Source organism: Anolis carolinensis, unplaced genomic scaffold (assembly GCF_035594765.1).
Source record: "Anolis carolinensis isolate JA03-04 unplaced genomic scaffold, rAnoCar3.1.pri scaffold_7, whole genome shotgun sequence".
NCBI classification, from domain to species: domain Eukaryota; kingdom Metazoa; phylum Chordata; class Lepidosauria; order Squamata; family Dactyloidae; genus Anolis; species Anolis carolinensis.
Window position 1 is genome coordinate 434,688 of NW_026943818.1, and position 27,813 is coordinate 462,500.

The 27,813-nt window shown below is 35.3% G+C and overlaps 2 protein-coding genes across 4 annotated transcripts in view; one reads left to right on the plus strand and one right to left on the minus strand.

Annotated features, from left to right (window-relative positions):
- mrrf (mitochondrial ribosome recycling factor) lies at positions 1 to 22,200 on the minus strand. Of its 3 annotated transcripts, none has more exons than XM_062959754.1 (8): positions 22,072 to 22,200; positions 15,455 to 15,565; positions 15,143 to 15,305; positions 14,692 to 14,835; positions 7,368 to 7,486; positions 3,878 to 3,969; positions 448 to 607; positions 1 to 341 (listed from the first exon to the last, which is right to left on the minus strand). In XM_062959754.1, the coding sequence occupies exons 2-8, from the start codon at positions 15,554 to 15,556 to the stop codon at positions 264 to 266; spliced, it is 858 nt and encodes a 285-aa protein (XP_062815824.1). In that variant the 5' UTR covers positions 15,557 to 15,565; positions 22,072 to 22,200; the 3' UTR covers positions 1 to 263. The 3 variants fall into 3 exon arrangements, with proteins under 3 accessions (XP_062815824.1, XP_062815823.1, XP_062815825.1); XM_062959753.1 differs by having other exon boundaries at positions 15,416 to 15,565; XM_062959755.1 differs by lacking the exon at positions 15,455 to 15,565 and having other exon boundaries at positions 22,072 to 22,167.
- The window catches only part of rbm18 (RNA binding motif protein 18), an 11,431-nt gene continuing 5,814 nt past the window's right edge, over positions 22,197 to 27,813 (plus strand). The window contains exons 1-2 of the mRNA XM_062959756.1: positions 22,197 to 22,300; positions 24,041 to 24,168. Of these exons, the coding sequence (XP_062815826.1) occupies positions 24,047 to 24,168 (122 nt within the window). The 5' untranslated portion in view covers positions 22,197 to 22,300; positions 24,041 to 24,046. The remainder of the gene's footprint in view (positions 22,301 to 24,040; positions 24,169 to 27,813) is intronic.

Consider the following 27,813-nt stretch of genomic DNA (forward strand, 5'->3'; position numbering starts at 1 on the left):
TATGGGGCCCAACACACTCTTTGTGGCTCTTTGTGTCCTTTATTCCAATGCCAGGCCGGTCGCGAGTGCGGCTGTGGCCCCGATCCTTCCCCGAAGCCAGGCCAGAGAATGCAGATGTCCTTAAAGGGTCCTGGGGGGTCTTCCAGGTGACACTTCTCCCACATGTCTCCAATGTCTCCCCTATTTACCTGGCATCTCTGTCCAAAGCCGGTGCAAGTGGAGCCGGTCAGTTCCAGACGGTCAGTTCCTGTGGGGCTCCATCCTCAGCCCAGCAGCTCCTTCGTCTTGGCGGCCAGCAGCTTGTCCATCTCGGCCACGGCATCGTCCGTCATTTGCTGGACCTGCGGCCGAGTCGGGGGAAGAACAGAGACACGGCGAGATGAGGATTTTGGCCTCAAGGATACGAAGATTCGTAAGAGAACGAACTGAGCCGAATGGGGACGATACCTGCTTCTCTATCAGCCGGACGGTGTCCTCGGAGACGGAGCCTTTGGCCTTCTTGGCCCGGCTGACGGCCGCAGACCGGACCTTCCGCAGGGACTCCTTGGCCTTGTTGGTCAGCTGCTTGGCCACCGCGGCCAGGCTCTCCCGGTGCTCACGGGTCACCCTGGACGGCCGGGAAGGAAGGTTCGCATTGGGATTGATAGTCGCCTTCAGCCACTACTACTACTACTACTACTATTATTATTATCACACTTTTCAACTGTGACCATGTTTGAGATCGTTAGTCGCCTTCAGTCACTATTATTATTATTATTATTTTATTGTATGACACAGCAAACAACATGGATATGCTGGATTTCATATCACAAAATCACAAGTCGAACACTTCCCAAGTGTCTAGGACTGTGTGATTTTTTATTATTATTATTATTATTATTATTATTATTTTATTATGACACAGCAAACAAGATAGACATGCTGGATTTCATATCACAAAATCACAAGTCGAACACTTCCCAAGTGTCTAGGACTGTGTGATGTATTATTATTATTATTATTATTATTATTATTATTATTATTATGACACAGCAAACAAGATAGATATGCTGGATTTCATATCACAAAATCACAAGTCGAACACTTCCCAAGTGTCTAGGACTGTGTGATGTATTATTATTATTATTATTATTATTATTATTATTATTATGACACAGCAAACAAGATAGACATGCTGGATTTCATATCACAAAATCACAAGTCGAACACTTCCCAAGTGTCTAGGACTGTGTGATGTATTATTATTATTATTATTATTATTATTATTATTATTATTATTATTATGACACAGCAAACAAGATAGATATGCTGGATTTCATATCACAAAATCACAAGTTAAACACTTCCCAAGTGTCTAGGACTGTGTGATGTATGTGTGATTATTATTATTATTATTGCGCTTTTCAAACTATGACAATGTTTGGGGTCATTAGTCACCTGCAGTCACTATTATTATTATTATTATTGACACAAAGACATAGTATGACACAGCAAATGAGATGTATATGCTGGATTTCGTATCATATTATTATTATTATTATTATTATTCCACCTTGAGCCACATAAGTATTACTATTATGATGATTTTGGGATCATTAGTCACCTTCAGTCACTATTATTATTATTATTATTATTATTATTATTATTATTATTATTTCTCCCCATTCAAAATCACCTTGAGCCACATAATAATTATTACTATGATGATGATGATTATTATTATTATTATTTCTCCCCAATTCAAAACCACCTCAAGCTGCATAATAATTATTACTATTATTATTATTATTATTATTATTATTACTATTATCATTTCTCCCCATTCAAAACCACCTCGAGCCGCATAATAATTATTACTATGGGTATTATTATTATTTCTCTCCCATTCAAAACCACCTTGAGCCGCATAATAATTATTACTATGGTTATTATTATTATTATAATTTCTCCCCATTCAAAACCACCTTGAGCCACATAATAATAATAATAATAATTATTGATGACGATGATGATTTCTCCCCATTCAAAACCACCTTGAGCCACATAATAATAATAATTATTATTATTATTGATGACGATGATGATTTCTCCCCATTCAAAACCACCTTGAGCCACATAATAATAATAATAATTATTATTATTGATGACGATGATGATTTCTCCCCATTCAAAACCACCTTGAGCCACATAATTATTATTATTGATGATGATTATTATTTCTCCCCATTCTAAACCACCTTGAGCCACATAATGAAAATAATAATAATAATAATTATTATTATTATTGATGTTGATTATTTCTCCCCCATTCAAAACCACCTCGAGCTGCATAATACTTAGTATGATGATTATTATTATTGATGATGATTATTATTTCTCCCCATTCAAAACCACCTTGAGCCGCATAATAATTACAGTAGAGTCTCACTTATTCAACATAAACGGGCCGGCAGAATGTTGGATAAGCGAATATGTTGGATAATAAGGAGGCATTAAGGAAAAGCCTATTAAACATCAAATTAGGTTATGATTTTACAAATGAAGCACCAAAACATCATGTTATACAACAAATTTGACAGAAACAGTAGTTCAATACGCAATAATGTTATGTTGTAATTACTGTATTTACAAATTTAGCACCAAAATATTATGATAAATTGAAAACATTGACTACAAAAATGCGTTGGATAATCCAGAACGTTGGATAAGTGAGTGTTGGATAAGTGAGACTCTACTGTATTATGATTATTACTATTACTGATGATGATGATTATTTCTCCCCCATTCAAAACCACCTCGAGCCACATAATAATGATTACTATGATGATGATGATTATTATTATTGATAATGATGATGTTATTATTATTGATGATTATTATTATTTCTCCCCCATTCGAAACCACCTTGAGCCGCATAATAATTATTACTATGATGATGATGATGATTATTTCTCCCCATTCAAAACCACCTCGAGCCACATAATAATGATTACTATGATGATGACGATTATTATTATTGATAATGATGATGTTATTATTATTGATGATGATTATTATTTCTCTCCCATTCAAAACCACCTCGAGCCACATAATACTCAGTATGATGATGATGATGATTATTATTATTATTATTTCTCCCCCATTCAAAACCACCTTGAGCCACATAACAATTACTACTACTACTACTACTACTACTACAGTAGAGTCTCACTTATCCAACATAAACGGGCCGGCAGAATGTTGGATAAGTGAATATGTTGGATAACAAGGAGAGATTAAGGAGAAGCCTATTAAACACCAAATTAAGTTATGATTTTACAAATGAAGCACCAAAACATCATGTTATACAACAAATTGGAAAGAAAAAGTAGTTCAATACACAGTAATGCTATGTAGTAATTATTGTATTTACGAATTTAGCACCAAAATATCACGATGTATTGAAAACATTGAGTACAAAAATGCGTTGGATAATCCAGAACGTTGGATAAGTGAGTGTTGGATAAGTGAGACTCTACTGTATTATGATTATTACTATTACTGATGATGATTATTATTATTGATAATGATGATGTTATTATTATTGATGATTATTATCATTTCTCCCCCATTCAAAACCACCTTGAGCCACATAATAATGATTACTATGATGATGATGATTATTATTATTGATAATGATGATATTATTATTGATGATTATTATCATTTCTCCCCCATTCAAAACCACCTTGAGCCGCATAATAATTATTACTATGATGATTATTATTATCATTTCTCCCCCATTCAAAACCACCTCGAGCCACATAACAATTACTCCTACTACTCCTACTCCTACTACTGATGATGATGATGATGCTGATGAGCAGGCGGGTCTTACTTGGGGAGGGGGACGCGCAGGAGGGGTCCGTCTGCTTGAGGGCTGAGCCCCATCCCGCTCTCCCGGATGGCCTTCTGGGCCGCAGCTGTGCTCTGCAAGGGAGGAAGGCAGGGATCAAACACTCGGGAGGAATCAGGACGTCATGATTGCCAGGCGCCGTCTGGACACAACATGGAAACGTTTAAGCCCGCTGACCGGCCGGCCGCGACGGGGACGTGAGGCCGGCGGGCGAGTGAGCGGCGCTTTGATCAGACCCGACGGGAACGGCATCGGGGGGCCGGCACGGCGCGTGTTGCCAGCAAATGGAAACCATCCTGAGGCTTTTGAGGCAACGCAGGCGGCGAGGGATCCCCGGGGACGGGACTCTGGACTTGGCCAAGCGCCGGATGAAAGGCTCCGGGATCCGATTCTAACTCGTTCCACATTGCGGCGGGGAAGCGCCTGGGCCCGGCAAGGGATTAGCAGGAGGCCTGGGCTTCCAAGTTGGGGGTTTGGGGGGCAGCGCTGGAGAGGAAGCCGGGGCCGGGGCTTGACCCAAGGGCGAGACACACCCGCCAATCACCCGCGGAGGGGCCGCCTCAGAGCCACCCATGTATTTGATGAATGTTCTTTTACTGTTGTTTTATTTATATATGCTGTTGCATTGTTTGATCTGTTGACCGGGCTTGGTCCCTGTATGAACAGCTCCGAGTCCCCTCCATCGGGGAGATGGAAGTGGGTTATAAATAAAGTTATTATTATTATTATTAATAATAATAAGTTATTATTTTATTGTATGACACAGCAAACAAGATAGATATGCTGGATTTCGTATCACAAAATCACAAGTCAAACACTTCCCAAGTGTCTAGGACTGGGTGATGTATTATTATTATTATTATTATTTTATTTTCACAAAATCACAAGTCGAACACTTCCCAAGTGTCTAGGACTGTGTGATGTATTATTATTATTATTATTATTATTATTATTATTATTATTATTATTTTATTTTCACAAAATCACAAGTCGAACACTTCCCAAGTGTCTAGGACTGGGTGATGTATTATTATTATTATTATTATTATTATTATTATTATTATTTTATTATGACACAGCAAACAAGATAGATATGCTTGATTTCGTATCACAAAATCACAAGTCAAACACTTCCCAAGTGTCTAGGACTGGGTGATGTATTATTATTATTATTATTATTATTATTATTATTATTATTACTTTATTTTTATACCCCGCCTCTATCTCCCCGGAGGGGACTCAGGGCGGCTTACATGGGGCCAAGCCCGAATAAAAACAGTAGCAGTATAAAACACAGCAATAGACAACAACTTGCACAATAAATAAATAAATAAATAAAAATAAAAATACAAAAAATAAATAAAACATTAGCCAATAAAAAACAAGAACTAATAAAAACATGGATTAAAACTGAGAGATTGTAAAAGTAGACTGGGTAAGGTGCACCATATAATTATTATTATTATTTTATTATTATGACACAGCAAACAAGATAGATACCGTGTTTCCCCGAAAATAAGACAGTGTCTTATATTATTTTTTACTCCCAAAGATGCTCTAGGTCTTATTTTCAGGGGATGTCTTATTTTTCCATGAAGAAGAATTCATATTTATTGTTGAACAAAAAAAATGAACATTTATTCTATACGGTACAGTAGTTGTCATCACAAACCAACATTACTAAACCAGACACTGTGACTCCTGTCAAGAATTTCTTGTTACTACCATTATTTCCATATACAACTGGTATGTAAGCTGCCCCGAGTCCCTCTGGGGAGATGGAAGCGGGGTATAAAAATAAAATTATTATTATTATTATTATTATTATTATTATTATTATTATTATTATTATTATTATTATTTTATTGTATGACACAGCAAACAAGATAGACATGCTGGATTTTGTATCACAAAACCACAAGTCAAACACTTCCCAAGTGTCTAGGACTGTAGATGTATTATTATTATTATTATTATTATTATTATTATTATTATTATTATTATTATTATTATGTACATTTATCAATCCTGCATGTTATGGTGTTTTGTTCGGTGGGCGCCGAGCATGCTTCCAAACAAAAACTTTGCTAGGTCTTACTTTCGGGGGAGGCCTTATATTTAGCAATTCAGCAAAACTTCTACTAGGTCTTATTTTATGGGGATGTCTTATTTTCAGGGAAACAGGGTATGCTGGATTTCGTATCACAAAATCACAAGTCAAACACTTCCCAAGTGTCTAGGACTGTGTGATGTATTATTATTATTATTATTATTATTATTATTATTATTTTATTTTCACAAAATCACAAGTCGACCACTTCCCAAGTGTCTAGGACTGTGTGATGTATTATTATTATTATTATTATTATTATTATTATTATTATTATTATTATTTTATTTTCACAAAATCACAAGTCGACCACTTCCCAAGTGTCTAGGACTGTGTGATGTATTATTATTATTATTATTATTATTATTATTATTATTATTATTATTTTATTTTCACAAAATCACAAGTCGACCACTTCCCAAGTGTCTAGGACTGTGTGATGTATTATTATTATTATTATTATTATTATTATTTTATTTTCACAAAATCACAAGTCGACCACTTCCCAAGTGTCTAGGACTGTGTGATGTATTTTCAGATGATGCGTGCAGATCCCAGTAAGGTGGCCTTTTGCAGTTGGCAGATCGTGATTTTGTCAATGTCTATTGTTTCCAAATGCCGGCTGAGATCTTTTGGCACAGCACCCAGTGTGCCCATCACCACCGGGACCACCTGCACTGGTTTCTGCCAGAATCTTTATTATTATTATTATTATTATTGGGCCCCTGGTGGCACAGTGTGTTAGAAGCGCTGAGCTGCTGAATTTGTGGACCAAAAGGGAGCAGAATGAGTGCCTGCTGTTAGCCCCAGCTCCTGCCAACCTAGCAGTTCGAAAACATGCCAATGTGAGTGGATCAATAGGTACCGCCCCGGCAGGAAGTTAAGGGTGCTCCATGCAGTCATGCCAGTGGCCACATGACCTTGAAGGTGTCTATGGACAACGCCGGCTCTTCGGCTTAGAAATGGAGATGAGCACCAACCCCCAGAGTGTGAGTAGATCAATAGGTACTGCTCCGGCAGGAAGGTAACAGCGCTCCATGCAGTCATGCCAGTGGCCACATGACCTTGGAGGTGTCTACGGACAACGCCGGCTCTTCAGCTTAGAAATGGAGATGAGCACCAACCCCCAGAGTCGGACACGACTGGACTTAACGTCGGGGAAAACCTTTACCATTTTATTATTATTATTAAGCTGCAGCAACTGCGTTTTGCCCAATTTTGTTGTGGTTTTGGGCCCTCCCTACAGGTGTTTTGGACTCCAACTCCCACCATTCTGAATGTATCCGGCCAGATAACTCTAGAGACCCTCTCTCTCGTTTCGTTCCTTCTGGCTACGGACGCTGTGCTATGTGCCGCACTGACCTCCGGGAAGTTGCTCATGTTGACCAGGATGAGCTGCGGGGACTGGAGGGAGACCTGTCCCAGCTGGTTCAGAGGGAACTTCCCGTCCTTGGTGGAGACCACGATGTGGTCCAGCGCCCCTGCAACGAGAAGCACCGTTTGCATGGTCAGCCTTCGGAAAGAGCCAGAAGAACGTTGACAACGCGGCCTCGCTGTCTCACTAGCTAACTAACAAACCCGCAGCTGACATCTTGTCTCTCTCCAGGCTCACAGGAGAAGAGCCGTGTTTCTCTGAGAAGCATCAGCCTAACAAGAAATTGATTAATTAATTAATTAATTTCATTTCATTTATAAACCGCTTTTCTCACCCCTGGGGGGGGACTCAAAGCGGTTCACATCCAATAAATGGCAAAAATCCAATGCCTCGCATACGATAAAAACAGTATTATCACACAAAGGACTATAAATTAAACCATTAAAACTATAAACCATGAAACATAAACATGTCATGCAATATTTACATAAAGTTCATGATGAAGGTTTGGGAATTAGGTATTTTCAATATGCTGACAGCAGAACGTTGATAGGGGGAGACAACTGAGTGACAAACGGGAAGAGAAGCCATTATTATTATTATTATTATTATTATTATTGATTCATTTCTATTATTTATTTATTATTTATTTAATACATTGATATCCCGCCCATCTCACCCCGAAGGGGACTCAGAGCGGCTTACAAATTAAATCTACATACAATATTATATTATTAGCCTAGCACAATACTGGCAATAAATTACTATATTGTGCTATATAATAATAATAATAAATAAGTTTATTTATATCCTGCCTCCATCTCACCCCAAAGGGGACTCAGAGCGGCTTACAAATTAAATCTACATACAATATTATATTATTAGCATAGCACAATACTGGCAATAAATTACTATATTGTGTTATATAATAATAATAATAATAATAATAATAATAATAATAATAATAATAATAATAATAATAAGTTTATTTATATCCTGCCTCCATCTCACCCCAAAGGGGACTCAGAGCGGCTTACAAATTAAATCTACATACAATATTATATTATTAGCATAGCACAATACTGGCAATAAATTACTATATTGTGCTATATAATAATAATAATAATAATAATAATAATAATAATAATAATAATAATAATTTTATTTATATCCCGCCTCCATCTCCCCCGAAGGGGACTCAGGGCGGCTTACAACAAAATCAGGTACAAAACAATAACAAAATACGAAACATCAAAATACAGAACAAAAACCAGTAATAATATATACACAATAACCGGGAAAAAAACCCAGAAACGGAGTATTAAGACATAGAATTAAAACCAATGAGGTTGCAAAAGAGGATAAGCAAAGTGGACTATATCAATATATTGTAATATTATTAGTAATATTACATGTAATATATAATATATAACTAATATTATTATATTGTATTATTAGTATTATATTATATTATACAAAAGCCAGGCAGCTGAAAGTGGGATGTAAATGAGTTCAAATTGTTTTTTGGTTTTTTTTAATATCCTCGTGGTTTTATTTTGTTTTATTTATACGGTGTGTTTACTTTATGGGTCATTTTAGGCACCTTGCGCCCCGAGTTATTATTATCGTTATTATTATTATAAATCTGGTTTCAAAAGGCGGACGAGGAAGCTATTTTGCATTGTTTATGCACTTGTTTATGCACTTTATTAAACAGTGGCTGATGCTGTATTATTACTCATTTGTTCTGATTTGATGTGTTTTATTGTATTTTTAAAACGTTTGTTTATAAAATTGTTTATTTTATTTGATTTATGTTATTACTGTTTTTGTTTTGATATTCATTGTAATTGCTTTATTCTGTTTTGTTTTGGGCATCGCCGCATGTTAGCCCCCCCGAGTCCCTTCGGGGAGATGGCGGCGGGACAGAAAAATAAAGTATTATTATATTATTATATTATATTATTATTATTACTATTATTACTATTATTATTATTGTGAGCCGCCCCAAGTCCCTCCAGGGAGATGGTGGCGGGATACAAAAATAAAGTATTATGATTATTATGATTATTATGATTATTATGATTGGCCCCATGTTAACTGCCCCGAGTCCCTTCGGGGAGATGGTGGCGGGATAGAAAAATAAAGTATTATTATATTATTATATTATATTATAATTATAATTGTTATTATTATTATTGTGAGCCGCTCCGAGTCCCTCCGGGGAGATGGTGGTGGGATAAAAAAATAAATTATTATTATTATTATTATTGGCCCTGTGTTAACTGCCCCGAGTCCCTTTGGGGAGATGGTGGCGCGATAGAAATATAAAGTATTATTATTATTATTATTATTATTATTATTATTATTATTATTATTATTATTATTAGCCCCGTGTTAGCCTCCCGAGTCCCTTTGGGGAGATGGTGGCGCGATAGAAAAATAAAGTATTATTATTATTATTATTATTATTATTATTATTATTAGCCCCGTGTTAGCCTCCCGAGTCCCTTTGGGGAGATGGTGGCGCGATAGAAAAATAAAGTATTATTATTATTATTATTATTATTATTATTATTATTAGCCCCGTGTTAGCCTCCCGAGTCCCTTTGGGGAGATGGTGGCACGATAGAAAAATAAAGTGTTGTTATTATTATTATTATTATTATTATTATTATTATTATTATTATTATTATTGGCCCCGTGTTAGCCACCCCGAGTCACTTCTAATATTAATATTATTATCATTGCTGAAAAGTCAAATGTTTTGGACCTTTTCGGTGCAAACAAAACTCCCAAAATCCTGCTAATTGTAAACCCTGAACTGCTTCTACAGGGTCTTTAAAAGCAATGTCTGAGTCTCACAACGGTTGACTATTTCACTGATTTTTGTCTAGGAAAACGGGGTCTTTTGGTGAAATAGTAGAGGCCTCTCCCCTGTTTCCACTCCCCTGACCTTCCGGTGTGTCTCGATGACAATCTCCAAAGGGGTTAATTTGGTGGCAATTGCCCCTTTCCTGCCCACCCCCCAAATCCCGGCCATCTGCAACCAGTTGTGGACAACTCCCACTTGTCTTGCCCGCTGCCGGCAGGAAGCCATTAGCCGCAAACGGGCCTTTCCTGGTTAAGCACAGGGTTACCTTATTACTAGGGGACGGGATCACAGTGGCTAATGCCAGCCCTGTTGTCTCAACTCCAATCTCTTGGACAGGGGTCCTCAAACTTTTTAATCCGAGGGCCGGTCCACAATCCTTCAGCCTGTTGAGGGGCCGAATTATCATTTGGAAAAAACCCCGAACAAATTCCTATGCACACTGCACATATCTTATTTGTAGTGCAAAACAGCAACAATGACAATGAAAGAAAAATACAATATTTAAAAATGAAATCAATTTTAACCAACATAAACCTATCAGGCTTTCAATAGGAAGTGTGGGCCTGCTTCTGCCCAATGAGATAGTCAGGTTAATTAGGATTGTTGTTGTTGTTGTGTGCCTTCAAGTCATTTCAGACTCAGGGTGAGTCTAAGTCTAAAATTATTTATTTATTCATTTACTACGTTTATTTACTGCATTCATATCCCACCCTTCTCACCCCGAAGGGAACTCAGAGCAGCTGTATGTACATACAATATATTATATTATTAGCATAACACAATATTAGCATTATATATTACTACTAGCTGTGCCCGGCCACGCGTTGCTGTGGCAAAGTGGTGGTGGTATTGGTTAAAAATTGTTGTGTAATTTTTATTTGACGTTATTTGCATTTTTTTATTAATTTTATTGTAAGTTATATTTTTATTTATTATATTTTATTATTTTCTTGTATAATTTTTAGTTATTTTCTGTTATTATAGTATTTTATTGTATTAATTTTAGGGTTTTTTATTATTTTTTATTGGGTTGCTAGGAGACCAAGTTGGAGGAGCTTAGCCTCCTAACTGGCAGCAATTGGATAAAAGCAATTATTCCTCTCTCTCAAATTAGGACTTTATTTTTCTTCTAGTTTTGTTGTATCAACCTAGAGGCGTGGATGATGGGTTGTGTTGTCAAATTTCGAGGTTGGGGGGCCTGTAATTTTGTTGTTTTGTGGGTCGCCGTGATGCCATCACTCTTTTATATATATAGATATTGAACTATACCACTATACTGTAATATTATATGTAATATATAACATATAAGAAATATTATTATATGGTATTATAATTAGTATTATATTGTATAAAATGATAATATTATTATCAATATCATAAGTATATACAATATATTATATTATTAGCATAACACAATATTAGCATTATATATTACTATATTGAACTATACCACTATACTGTAATATTATATGTAATATATAACATATAAGAAATATTATTATATGGTATTATAATTAGTATTATATTGTATAAAATGATAATATTATTATCAATATCATAAGTATATACAATATATTATATTATTAGCATAACACAATATTAGCATTATATATTACTATATTGAACTATACCACTATACTGTAATATTATATGTAATATATAACATATAAGAAATATTATTATATGGTATTATAATTAGTATTATATTGTATAAAATGATAATATTATTATCAATATCATAAGTATATACAATATATTATATTATTAAAACTGATATACAAAAATTTATATTATAAATAAGGGCGGGGGCCAGGTAAATGACCTTGGAGGGCCGCATCCGGCCCCCGGGCCTTAGTTTGGGGACCCCTGCTCTTGGACCTTGACAAATTTATAATAATTATTATTATATTATAATTATATATAATATAATATAGATATATATTATATATATTTATATTCTTTTTATATTATATGTTATTATATATTATTATATAATTATAATTATTAAAATACAATAATTATAATAATAATATATATTATTATATTATATGTTATTATATATTATTATATAATTATAATAATTATAATACTATAATTATAATAATTATAATAATTACAATTGATTTGAATACCACCCTGTCTCAAGTGACCCAGTGCTGTTTCCAATACCAAAGCAAACATATTTATTTTATTTTATTTATTAATTTACTACATTTATATCCCGCCCTTCTCACCCCGAAGGGGACTCAGAGCGGCTTACAAATCGTATACTATTTACATACAGTGTATTATATCACTAGCACAGCACAACACTAGCACTATATACCAGCATAATGCATCACACCACTATACTGCAATATTACCAGTAATATTATATGTAATAAATAATAAATTATATATATATTGTATTATTATTAGTATTATATTGCATTGCATCAGCACGATATACCAGCATATTGCACCACACCACTATGCTCTAATATTACCAGTAATATTATATGTAATAAATAATATATAATTATTATTATATTATATTGTTATTAGTATTATATTGCATTGCATCAGCACGATATACCAGCATATTGCACCACACCACTATGCTCTAATATTACCAGTAATATTATATGTAATAAATAATATATAATTACAGTAGAGTCTCACTTATCCAACATAAACGGGCCGGCAGAACGTTGGATAAGCAAATATGTTGGATAATAAGGAGAGATTAAGGAGAAGCCTATTAAACATCAAATTAAGTTATGATTTTACAAATTAAGCACCAAAACATTATGTTATACAACAAATCTGGCCGAAAAAGTAGTTCAATATGCAGTAATGCTATGTAGTAATTACTGTATTTACGAATTTAGCACCAAAATATCACGATATATTGAAAAAATTGACTACAAAAATGCGTTGGATAATCCAGAACGTTGGATAAGCGAGTGTTGGATAAGTGAGACTCTACTGTATTATTATATTATATTATTATTAGTATTATATTGCATTGTATCAGCACGATATACCAGCATATTGCACCACACCACTATGCTCTAATATTACCAGTAATATTATATGTAATACATAATAAATTATATATATATATATATATATATATATATATTATATTGTATTATTATTAGCAATATATTGCATTGCATCAGCACGATATACCAGCATATTGCACCACACCACTATGCTCTAATATTACCAGTAATATTATATGTAATAAATAATATATAATTATTATTATATTATATTGTTATTAGTATTATATTGCATTGTATCAGCACGATATACCAGCATATTGCACCACACCACTATGCTGTAATATTACCAGTAATATTATATGTAATAAATATTATATAATAATTATTATATTATATTATTATTAGTATTATATTGCATTGCATCAGCACTATATACTAGCATATTGCACCACACCACTATGCTGTAATATTACCAGTAATATTATATGTAATAAATATTATATAATTATTATATTATTAGTAGTAGTATTAAATTGCATTGCATCAGCACTATATACCAGCATATTGCACCACACCACTATGCTGTAATATTACCAGTAATATTATATGTAATAAATATTATATAATTATTATTATATTATATTATTATTAGTATTATATTGCATTGCATCAGCACTATATACTAGCATATTGCACCACACCACTATGCTGTAATATTACCAGTAATATTATATGTAATAAATATTATATAATAATTATTATATTATATTATTATTAGTATTATATTGCATTGCATCAGCACTATATACCAGCATATTGCACCACACCACTATGCTGTAATATTACCAGTAATATTATATGTAATAAATATTATATAATTATTATTATATTATATTATTATTAGTATTATATTGCATTGCATCAGCACTATATACTAGCATATTGCACCACACCACTATGCTGTAATATTACCAGTAATATTATATGTAATAAATAATATATAATTATTATTATTATATATTACATTGCATCAGTACTATATACCAGCATATTGCACCACACCACTATGCTGTAATATTACCAATAATATTATATGTAATAAACAATATATAAATAATATATAAATAATATATAATTAATATTATTATATTGTATTATTATTAGTACTATATTGCATTGCGTTCTAATATTATTATTGTCAATATTACATGTATGTACAATATATTAGTTATTATTTATGATTGTGATTTATATTGTTTATTATTGTAAATTATACAATACCACGTGAGCATAAATACATAGAACATATAAATATATAATCGGTCTACACTTCTGGCAGATTCCCAGGGGGACGGCCTTCTCTGTTCACTTGGGAACTGCCAGGAGACTCCAAAACATTTCTCTCTCGGCATTCAGAATCTCTCCCAGCATCTTCTGGACACTCACCCGGCGAAGTCCGGATGTTGAGGGTCTTGCTGAAGTCGTCTTGCAGGGCCCGGATCACGGAGCGCATGTCCTCGCCGACCTCTTCCAGGCTGAGGATGTCCTCCACCAAGGCCGCGTTGATGCTCACCCGGGCCTGGCCTTTCCCTTTGGATGGGAGGGAAAAAAGACAGAACTACGTCAATCCCCGGTTGGCTGGCATCAGAGATTAGATATAGTATTAATTTAAGATCAGGCCCTACCAAGAACCCATAACGTTGTCCCTTTGACACCTGGATCTAGAGAACTTGTTTGTAACAGCCCTGGGCAAACTTGGGCCCTCCGGGTGTTTTGGACTGCAACTCCCACCATTCCTAACCGCCTACCGGCGGTTAGGAATGGTGGGAGTTGCAGTCCAAAACACCCGGAGGGCCCAAGTTTGCCCAGGGCTGATTTATAGGCTCCGTTTTCCTACCTTTGGCCTTCTTGGTGGCGAGATGCCTGGCTTGTGGCGGGGGCGGAAGAACCTTGGGAACTCCATGCAGCAGCGAGGACAACGGGACCCCCAAGAAAGTGTTGCCACGGAGCAGGAGAGGCAACCTCCGGAGACACCGCAAAGAGCCCGCCATGGCGAGCGGCTGTGAAGGAAGAAGAGAAAGGCTTGTGGAATCCACCAAGATACTTCTGCCACCACCCGATCCCTCCCGACAGAGGCCCACCCCTCCTCCCACGATTCCTAACAGCCTACAACTCTTGTCTGTTCGAGGGGTGAGAAGGGCGGAAGAACCTTGGGAACTCCATGCAGCAGCGAGGACAATGGGACCCCCAAGAAAGTGTTGCCACGGTGCAGGAGAGGCAACCTCCGGAGACACCGCAAAGAGCCCGCCATGGCGAGCGGCTGCGAAGGAAGAAGAGAAAGGCTTGTGGAATCCACCAAGACCCTGCTGCCACCACCCGATCCCTCCCGACAGAGGCCCACCCCTTCTCTCACGATTCCTAACAGCCTACAACTCTTGTCTGTTCGAGGGGTGAGAAGGGCGGGATATAAATAGTATAATATAATAGTATAATATATTGTATATGCATATAATATTAATAATTTTATTTTGTAATACGATATGATACTACAGTAGAGTCTCACTTATCCAACACTCGCTTATCCAACGTTCTGGATTATCCAACGCATTTTTGTAGTCAATGTTTTCAATATATCGTGATATTTTGGTGCTAAATTCGTAAATACAGTAATTACTACATAGCATTACTGCATATTGAACTACTTTTTCTGTTAAATTTGTTGTATAACATGATGTTTTGGTGCTTAATTTGTAAAATCGTAATCTAATTTGATGTTTAATAGGCTTTTCCTTAATCCCTCCTTATTATCCAACATATTCACTTATCCAACATTCTGCCGGCCCGTTTATGTTGGATAAGTGAGACTCTACTGTAATATTAATAATATTATTTTGTAATACGATATGATACTAATACTACAATATAATAATATCAATAATAATAATAATAATAATAATAATAATAATAATAACTTTATTCTTATACCCCGCCCCATCTCCCCGAAGGGACTCGGGGCGGCTTACATGGGGCCTTGCCCGATAAAACAATCAAATATCAAAACACAGCAATAAAACAGTTATCCAATAAAAACATCAATTACAGTAAAAACAATAGTTAAAATCAACATAAAACATACAATATTAACATTAATTATATATTACATGTAATATTAATAATAATATTACAATATACTGTGGTATAATATAATATAATAGTATAATATATTGTATATACATATAATATTAATAATATTATCTTGTAATATATATTACAAGATATGGGTCATATATATATATTGTATATGCATATAATCTTAATAATATTATTTTGTAATACAATATGACACTTATAATACAATATAATAATATTAACTATAAATTATATATTACATATAATATTAATAATATTACAATATACTGTGGTATACTATAATAGTATAATATATTGTATATGCATATAATATTAATAATATTATTTTGTAATACGATATGATACTAATACTACAATATAATAATATCAATAATAATAATAATAATAACTTTATTCTTATACCCCGCCCCATCTCCCCGAAGGGACTCGGGGCGGCTTACATGGGGCCTTGCCCGATAAAACAATCAAATATCAAAACACAGCAATAAAACAGTTATCCAATAAAAACATCAATTACAGTAAAAACAATCGTTAAAATCAACATAAAACATACAATATTAACATTAATTATATATTACATGTAATATTAATAATAATATTACAATATACTGTGGTATAATATAATATAATAGTATAATATATTGTATATACATATAATATTAATAATATTATCTTGTAATATATATTACAAGATATGGGTCATATATATATATATATAGTATATGCATATAATCTTAATAATATTATTTTGTAATACAATATGACACTTATAATACAATATAATAATATTAACTATAAATTATATATTACATGTAATATTAATAATAATATTACAATATACTGTGGTATACTATAATAGTATAATATATTATATATGCATATAATATTAATAATATTATTTTGTAATACGATATGATACTAATACTACAATATAATAATATCAATTATAATAATAATAATAATAATAATAATAATAATAATAATAATAACTTTATTCTTATACCCCGCCCCATCTCCCCGAAGGGACTCGGGGCGGCTTACATGAGGCCTGGCCCGATAAAACAAACAAATATCAAAACACAGCAATAAAACAGTTATCCAATAAAAACATCAATTACAGTAAAAACAATCGTTAAAATCAACATAAAACATACAATATTAACATTAATTATATATTACATGTAATATTAATAATAATAATATTACAATATACTGTGGTATAATATAGTATAATATATTGTATATGCATATAATATTAATAATATTATTTTGTAATACGATATGATACTAATACTACAATATAATAATAATAATAATAATAATAATAATAATAATAATAATAATAATAATAATAATAATAATAATAACTTTATTCTTATACCCCGCCCCATCTCCCCGAAGGGACTCGGGGCGGCTTACATGGGGCCTTGCCCGATAAAACAATCAAATATCAAAACACAGCAATAAAACAGTTATCCAATAAAAACATCAATTACAGTAAAAACAATCGTTAAAATCAACATAAAACATACAATATTAACATTAATTATATATTACATGTAATATTAATAATAATAATATTACAATATACTGTGGTATAATATAATAGTATAATATATTGTATATGCATATAATATTAATAATATTATTTTGTAATACGATATGATACTAATACTACAATATAATAATAATAATAATAATAATAATAATAATAATAATAATAATAATAACTTTATTCTTATACCCCGCCCCATCTCCCCGAAGGGACTCGGGGCGGCTTACATGGGGCCAAGCCCGATAAAACAATCAAATATCAAAACACAGCAATAAAACAGTTATCCAATAAAAACATCAATTACAGTAAAAACAATCGTTAAAATCAACATAAAACATACAATATTAACATTAATTATATATTACATGTAATATTAATAATAATAATATTACAATATACTGTGGTATAATATAATAGTATAATATATTGTATATGCATATAATATTAATAATATTATTTTGTAATACGATATGATACTAATACTACAATATAATAATAATAATAATAATAATAATAATAATAATAATAATAATAACTTTATTCTTATACCCCGCCCCATCTCCCCGAAGGGACTCGGGGCGGCTTACATGGGGCCAAGCCCGATAAAACAATCAAATATCAAAACACAGCAATAAAACAGTTATCCAATAAAAACATCAATTACAGTAAAAACAATCGTTAAAATCAACATAAAACATACAATATTAACATTAATTATATATTACATGTAATATTAATAATAATAATATTACAATATACTGTGGTATAATATAATAGTATAATATATTGTATATGCATATAATATTAATAATATTATTTTGTAATACGATATGATACTAATACTACAATATAATAATAATAATAATAATAATAATAATAATAATAATAATAACTTTATTCTTATACCCCGCCCCATCTCCCCGAAGGGACTCGGGGCGGCTTACATGGGGCCTTGCCCGATAAAACAATCAAATATCAAAACACAGCAATAAAACAGTTATCCAATAAAAACATCAATTACAGTAAAAACAATCGTTAAAATCAACATAAAACATACAATATTAACATTAATTATATATTACATGTAATATTAATAATAATATTACAATATACTGTGGTATAATATAATATAATAGTATAATATATTGTATATACATATAATATTAATAATATTATCTTGTAATATATATTACAAGATATGGGTCATATATATATATTGTATATGCATATAATCTTAATAATATTATTTTGTAATACAATATGACACTTATAATACAATATAATAATATTAACTATAAATTATATATTACATGTAATATTAATAATATTACAATATACTGTGGTATAATATAATAGTATAATATATTGTATATGCATAAAATATTAATAATATTATTTTGTAATACAATATAATACTAATAATACAATATAATAATATTAATTATATATTACATGTAATATTAATAATAATATTACAATATACTGTGGTATACTATAATAGTATAATATATTGTATATGCATATAATATTAATAATATTATTTTGTAATACAATATAATACTAATAATACAATATAATAATATTAATTATATATTACATGCAATAATAAAAATAATATTACAATATATTGATATAGTACAATATAGTGATTTATTGCCAGTATTGTGCTATGCTAATAATATAATATTCTAGGTAAATTTAATTTCTAAGCCGCTCTGAGTCCCCTTCGGGGTGAGAAGGGCGGGATATAAATAGTATAATATAATATAATAGTATAATATATTGTATATGCATATAATAATAATAATAATAATAATAATAATAATAATATTTTGCAATACAATATAGTACTAATAATACAAAATAATACTATTAATTATATATTATATATTACATGTAATATTAATATTATTTTGTAATGCAATATAGTACTAATACAATATAATACTATTAATTATATATTATATATTACATGTAATATTAATAACATTATTTTGTAATACAATATAGTACTAATAATGCAATATAATATTAATTATATATTATATATTACATGTAATATTAATATAATTTTGTAATACAATATAGTACTAATAATACAATATAATATTAATTATATATTATATATTACATGTAATATTAATATAATTTTGTAATACAATATAGTACTAATAATACAATATAATAACATTAATTATATATTATATATTACATGTAATATTAATATTATTTTGTAATACAATATAATACTAATAATACAATATAATAATATTAACTATATATTATATATTACATGTAATATTAATAACATTATTTTGTAATACAATATAGTACTAATAATACAATATAATAATATTAACTATATATTATATATTACATGTAATATTAATATGTTTTTGTAATACAATATAATACTAATAATACAATATAATAACATTAATTATATATAATATAATACATGTAATATTAATAATGATATAGTTCAATATAGTAATTTATTGCCAGTATTGTGCTAGGCTAATAATAAAATATGGTATGTAAATTTAATTTGTAAGCCGCTCTGAGTCCCCTTTGGGGTGAGAAAGAAGGGCGGGATATCAATGTATCAAATAAATGTATTTATTTCGTGTCAAAAGCATTGCATAACAAATACATTTTAAAATGATGGGGGAAAAAAAGGAAGTCACAAGCAAATAAATAATAATAAATAAATAATATATGTAGTAAGTAAATAAATAAATAAATGTTGCCATTGGCCACCTTGATTGGCACTGAGTAGCCTTGCAGCTTCAAAGCCTCTTCTAGAAACATGAAAGTAAACAAAGAGCAACATTGTTTACTTTTGGCTGGCAGAGAGCCAAAGGGAGGGCGTTTGCTAGGCCCCGCCCACCAAGCAAAGGCCCCGCCCCCTAAAGGAGCCCTAATTATCAAAAGCCACGCCCCCTGGAGTAGGCCCCGCCCACCAGGCAAAGGCTCCTCCCCTAAAGGAGGCCCTAATATCAAAGGCCACGCCCCTGGAGTAGGCCCCGCCCACCAAGCAAAGGCTCCTCCCCTAAAGGAGGCCCTAATATCAAAGGCCACGCCCCTGGAGTAGGCCCCGCCCACCAAGCAAAGGCTCCTCCCCTAAAGGAGGCCCTAATATCAAAGGCCACGCCCCTGGAGTAGGCCCCGCCCACCAAGCAAAGGCTCCTCCCCTAAAGGAGGCCCTAATATCAAAGGCCACGCCCCTGGAGTAGGCCCCGCCCACCAAGCAAAGGCTCCTCCCCTAAAGGAGGCCCTAATATTAAAGGCCACGCCCCTGGAGTAGGCCACGCCCACCAAGCAAAAGGCTCCTCCCCTAAAGGAGGCCCTAATATCAAAGGCCACGCCCCTGGAGTAGGCCCCGCCCACCAAGCAAAGGCTCCTCCTCCTAACAGTAAAGGCCCCGCCCCCCTGAGTAGGCCTCGCCCACCAAGCAAAGGCTCCTCCTCCTAACAGTAAAGGCCCCGCCCCCCGAGTAGGCCTCGCCCACCAAGCAAAGGCTCCTCCTCCTAACATTAAAGGCCCCGCCCCCCGAGTAGGCCTCGCCCACCAAGCAAAGGCTCCTCCTCCTAACAGTAAAGGCCCCGCCCCCCGAGTAGGCCTCGCCCACCAAGCAAAGGCTCCTCCTCCTAACATTAAAGGCCCCGCCCCCCGAGTAGGCCTCGCCCACCAAGCAAAGGCTCCTCCTCCTAACAGTAAAGGCCCCGCCCCCCGAGTAGGCCTCGCCCACCAAGCAAAGGCTCCTCCTCCTAACAGTAAAGGCCCCGCCCCCCGAGTAGGCCTCGCCCACCAAGCAAAGGCTCCTCCTCCTAACATTAAAGGCCCCGCCCCCCTGAGTAGGCCTCGCCCACCAAGCAAAGGCTCCTCCCAAAAGGAGGCCCTAATATCAAAGGCCACGCCCCCTGGAGTAGGCCCCGCCCACAAACACTAAGCAAGGCTCCTCCTCCAAAAGGAGGCCCCGCCCACCAAGCAAATGCCCCCGCCCCGTTTTCCTCGTCTCCTCCTCCTTCTGAGGACCCCCTCTTCGACCTTACTTCGCGTGGAAAAGAAGTAAACAAACAAACAAACAAACAAGCCAACAAACTCTTCCGGGGACTCACCCGCTTCCACGCCTGCCTGAGGAGAACTCCGTCGCGCGTCGACGTGCGTCGCGGTCTGGTGACGGAAGCGCTAGCCCCGCCCCTTCTCGCTCCGTCTTGGGCCGCGTGACGTCACCCAGGGGGAGAGAGAGCGAGAGAGCGCGCGCGGGGCAGTGACGTCAGCGTCGCCAGCGGAAGGAAGAGGCTGAAGAGACAGGCAGGGCCTTCCGCGCCACAACATCCCCGCCAGGTAGGCCTCTGGCCCTGTTGATTGACAGATTATTGATTATCTATTGTTTCCTATCAGGCCTGGGCCAACTTGGGCCCTCCCTCGGGGTGTTTTGGACTCCAACTCCCAGAATTCCTGGCCTCAGGCCCTTTCCTTTTCCCCCTCAGCCGCTTAAGCGGCTGAGGGGGAAAAGGAAAGGGCCTGAGGCCAGGAATTCTGGGAGTTGGAGTCCAAAACACCCCGAGGGAGGGCCATAAACTATAATAATAATAATAATAATAATAATAATTTTATTTTTATACCCTCCTCAGGGTTCAGTATCCTCTGGATGCAGGTGAACAATAATAATAATAATAATAATAATAATAATAATAATAATAATAATAATATTTTTATACCCCACCTCAGGGTTCGGTGCTGTCTGGATGCAGGTTAACTATAATAATAATAATAATGATAATAATGATTTTATTTTTATACCCCTCCTTGGGGTTCGGTGCTGTCTGGATGCAGGTTAACTATAATAATAATAACAACAACAACAATAATAATTTTATTTCTTACCCCTCCTCGGGGTTCGGTGCTGCCTAGATGCAGGTGAACTATAATAATAATAATAATAATAATAATAATAATAATAATAATAATAATAATAATTATTATTATTATTATTATTATTTTATTTTTATACCCCTCCTCGGGGTTCAGTACCCTCTGGATGTGGGTGAACTATAATAATAATAATAATAATAATAATTTTATTTTTATACTCCTCCTTGGGGTTCGGTACTCTCTGGATGCGGGTGAACTATAATTATTATTATTATTATTATTTTATTTTTATACCCCTCCTCGGGGTTCAGTACCCTCTGGATGCAGGTGAACAATAATAATAATAATAATAATAATAATGATTTTATTTTTATACCCCTTCTTGGGGTTCAGTGCTCTCTGGATGTAGGTGAACTATAATAATAATAATAATAATAATAATTATTATTATTATTATTATTATTTTATTTCTCACCCCTCCTTGGGGTTCAGTGCTCTCTGGATGCAGGTGAATAGTAGTAGTAATAATAATGATGATGATGATGATGATGATGATTTTATTTTTATACCCCTCCTTGGGGTTCAGTACTCTCTAGATGCGGGTGAACTATAATAATAATAATTATTATTATTTTATTTTTATACCCCTCCTCAGGGTTCAATGCCATCTGGATGCGGGTGAACAATAATAATAATAATAATAATAATAATAATAATAATATATTTATATCCTGTCTCCATCACCCCGAAGGGCTCGGGGCAGCTCATGTGGGAGCCAAGCCCCTACAACGCAGTTTAAAATGTCGCACTTAAGCTTAATAGAGGGGGTTGGACTGGATGGCCTTTGGGGTCCCACCTCTAGGATCCTGGGAAATAGTTATCATCTCTCTTTCAGTCATATCTATTGCTGCCTATCTTTGCCTGGCTGGTTGTCTGTCTGTTGGGCTTTGACTGGGTCTTCCTTTATGGCAGAATAAAGGGGGTTGGACTGGATGGCCCTTGGGGGTCTCTTCCACCTCTAGGATTCCTGTATCCACGCCTGTATGACAAATCCATGCGAGTGGTGACAAGATCGGTGTTTACATTGTCTTTCTGCAAGAGGGCGAAAGGACAGTACGGAGGGGAGTGGGCAAACGGGGCTCCGTTACCTTGTGAAACGTCCCGTTGCAACCGTCCCACCGGCCGCATTTCCCTCTGCCCTTTCTGCAGGTGCGGATGGCGTCGGCGGTGCCCCCCACCCAGAGCCTGCGCCTGGAGAACGCGGCCATTCTCTCGGAAGGGGCCTTGCAGGATGGGCACCGCCTCTGGATCGGGAACCTGGACCCCAAGATCACAGAGTGAGTGCCGGGAGCATTATAATTTTACTGTCACAAAAATACAGTACGACAGAAACAGCAAACAAAATATATATGCTAGATTTCGTATGATAAAATAACAAGTCGAACACTTCCCAAGTGTCTAGGACTATGTGGTGTATTATTATTACTATTATTATTATTATTATTATTTTATTATTATGACACAGCAAACAAGATAGATATGCTGGATTTCGTATCACAAAATCACAAGTCGAACACTTCCCAAGTGTCTAGGACTATGTGGTGTATTATTATTACTATTATTATTATTATTATTTTATTATTATGACACAGCAAACAAGATAGATATGCTGGATTTCGTATCACAGAATCACAAGTCAAACACTTCCCAAGTGTCTAGGACTATGTGGTGTATTATTATTACTATTATTATTATTATTATTTTATTATTATGACACAGCAAACAAGATAGATATGCTGGATTTCGTATCACAGAATCACAAGTCAAACACTTCCCAAGTGTCTAGGACTATGTGGTGTATTATTATTACTATTATTATTATTATTATTATTATTATTATTATTTTATTATTATGACACAGCAAACAAGATAGATATGCTGGATTTCGTATCATAAAATGACAAGTCGAACACTTCCCAAGTGTCTAGGACTGTGTGATGTATTATTATTATTATTATTATTATTATTATTATGACACAGCAAACAAGATAGATATGCTGGATTTCGTATCATAAAATGACAAGTCGAACACTTCCCAAGTGTCTAGGACTATGTGGTGTATTATTATTACTATTATTATTATTATTTTATTATTATGACACAGCAAACAAGATAGATATGCTGGATTTCATATCACAGAATCACAAGTCGAACACTTCCCAAGTATCTAGGACTCTGTGATGTATTATTATCATTAATATTATTATTTTATTATGACACAGCAAACAAGATAGCTATGCTGGATTTCGTATCAAAAAATGACAAGTCGAACACTTCCCAAGTGTCTAGGACTGTGTGATGTATTTTCGGATGATGCGCGCAGATCCCAGTAGGGTGGCCTTTTGCAGTTGGCAGATCATGATTTTGTCAATGTCTATTGTTTCCAAATGCCGGCTGAGACCTTTTGGTACGGCACCCAGTGTGCCCATCACCACCGGGACCACCTGCACTGGTTTCTGCCAGAGTCTTTGCAGTTCAATCTTGAGGTCCTGAGAGCGGCTGAGTTTTTCCTGTTGTTTTTCGTCAATGCGACTGTCACCTGGGATGGCGACATCAATGATCCAAACCTTTCTCTTTTCCACAACTGTGATGTCTGGTGTGTTGTGTTCCAGAACTCGGTCAGTCTGGATTCGGAAGTCCCACAGTATCTTTGCGTGCTCATTTTCCAATACTTTTTCAGGTTTCTGATCCCACAAATTGTTTGCTGGTGGGAGGTGGTACTTGAGGCATAAGTTCCAACGAATCATTTGGGCCACATAGTTGTGCCTCTGTTTGTAGTCTGTCTGTGCGATTTTCTTACAGCAGCTGAGATGATCAATGGTTTTGTCGGTTTCCTTGCACAGTCTGCATTTTGGGTCATCAGCTGATTTTTCAATCTTGGCCTGAATGGCCTTTGTCCTGATGTCTTGCTCCTGGGCTGCAAGGATCAGGCCTTCTGTCTCCTTCTTCAGGGTCCCATTCGTGAGCCAGAGCCAGGTCTTCTCTTTATCAGCTTTTCCTTCAGTTTTGTCAAGGAACTTTCCATGCAGTGTTTTGTTGTGTCAGCTGTCAGCTCTAGTTTGTAGTGCGGCTTTCTTGTACTGATTCTTCGTCTGCTGTGTTTTGAGGAGTTTCTGATTTTTGACTTCAATCAAAGCAGGTTCTTCACTTTGCTTTACATATTCTGCCAGGACATGTATTATTATTATTATTATTATTATTATTTATTCCCTGTTTTTGGGCCCAGTTCTCAACTAAACCTCTTCCTTCGTTCCCCTTTTGGCTTCTACTCCTGTATCCTTGTTTGGTTCCGACTCTCCATCTTTTTGGTCCATTTGGTCCTTATCTATCGGTTGAGCTTTCTTATGCACAACAACGGCAGCTGCGAGGCCCTGGCAGCGGCGGCGGCAAACGTTAAGTGTGTGCGTTTGACATTCCCTTGGCCTCCGCGCGACGAGTGCGTTCTAAATTGCGTTGGGAGCGCGGTGAAGTGGGGCAATTAAACGCCGAGGGAAGAGAGCCTTGATTGCTGCCGGGATATTAGATGCAGCGCCGGGCAACCGGTCTTTACAAAACAACCTCCCGAGTGGCTGCTCCGGCTCCTCCGCCCGGATATTGCCAGCCTCTCAGCTGTGGAAGCAATTTCTGCCGGGCTCCTTGTCTTTCCGCCTTTTGTGTCCCGAGTGGAGCTCCTTTTCAGCCGGGCGGCGTCCTAATCGCGCCTCTCGTTAAGTGGGGCCCGTCATTAAGGTAATGCCCTCTTCAGGCGGCTCATTTCAGGCCCTCGCGGGCCCGGCCTCTCTTGGCTTTGGCATTAATTATCATTTTTTGCCCGGTGTTTATACGGCGTGGCAAGTAATTGCGAGCGCTGCTCAGCCGACGGGCCGAAGGCGCCTTTCGACAAGTGTCTGTTGTGTGGGGCGGGGGCGGCACTCGCTCACTCGCTCCGGAAAGTTGAAAAGCATCCCTCGGAAGGAAGGGTCGTGTTCCGTTGTCACGTTGTCCATCTCACTTGAGAAAAGACCCCAAGAGACCCCCAAGGCTCTCCCATAACATCATTACAACGTTGCTCTGAAAGGATTGTACCAACAGATTCCTCAATCCGTCCCATAACATCGTTTCTCGCACACCTGCTCTTCCTTTCCTTCTCTCTAAGCACAATCTCACTTCCTTTGTAGGAAGTCTAAGAGACCCCCAAGGCCCTCCCATAACATCATAACAAGCATCATAACAACGTTGTTCCTACAAAGGATTGTACCAACAGATTCCTCAATCCCTCCCATAACATCGTTCCTCGCACACCTGCTCTTCCTTTCCTTCTCTCTAAGCACAATCTCACTTCCTTTGTAGGAAGTCTAAGAGACCCCCAAGGCCCTCCCATAACATCATAACAAGCATCATAACAACGTTGCTCCTACAAAGGATTGTACCAACAGATTCCTCAATCCCTCCCATAACATCGTTCCTCGCACACCTGCTCTTATTTATTTTATTTATTTTTTATTTTATTTAATACATTTGTATCCCGCCCTTCTCACCCCGAAGGGGACTGAGAGCGGCTTCCAAATTAAATTTACATACAATATTATATTATTAGCATAGCACGATACTGGCAATAAATTATCATATTGTACTATATCAATATATTGTAATATTATTAGTAATATTACATGTAATATATAATTAATATTATATTGTATTATTAGTACAATACATATACTATACATTAATATATGTATATGCAATATATTATTATATTATGGATGGGTGAGACTCTACTGTAGTACAATATAGTAATTTAATGCTTGTATTGTGCTATGCTAATAATACAACATTGTATGTTCATTTGATTTGTAAGCCGCTCTGAGTCCGCTTTGGGGTGAGAAGAGCGGGATATAAATGTAGTAATTAAGTTAGTAAATTATATTGTACTAGCTGTGCCC

Excerpts from the sequence above, each read along its gene's own strand:
- mrrf (XM_062959753.1), bottom strand. The coding sequence starts at position 15,556 with ATGGCGGGCTCTTTGCGGTGTCTCCGGAGGTTGCCTCTCCTGCACCGT. Across the intron at positions 608-3,877 it reads CTGCGCGTCCCCCTCCCCAA|GGTGACCCGTGAGCACCGGG; the intron begins GTAAGACCCGCC and ends CCGGCCGTCCAG. Across the intron at positions 342-447 it reads TCCGGCTGATAGAGAAGCAG|GTCCAGCAAATGACGGACGA; the intron begins GTATCGTCCCCA and ends ACTCGGCCGCAG.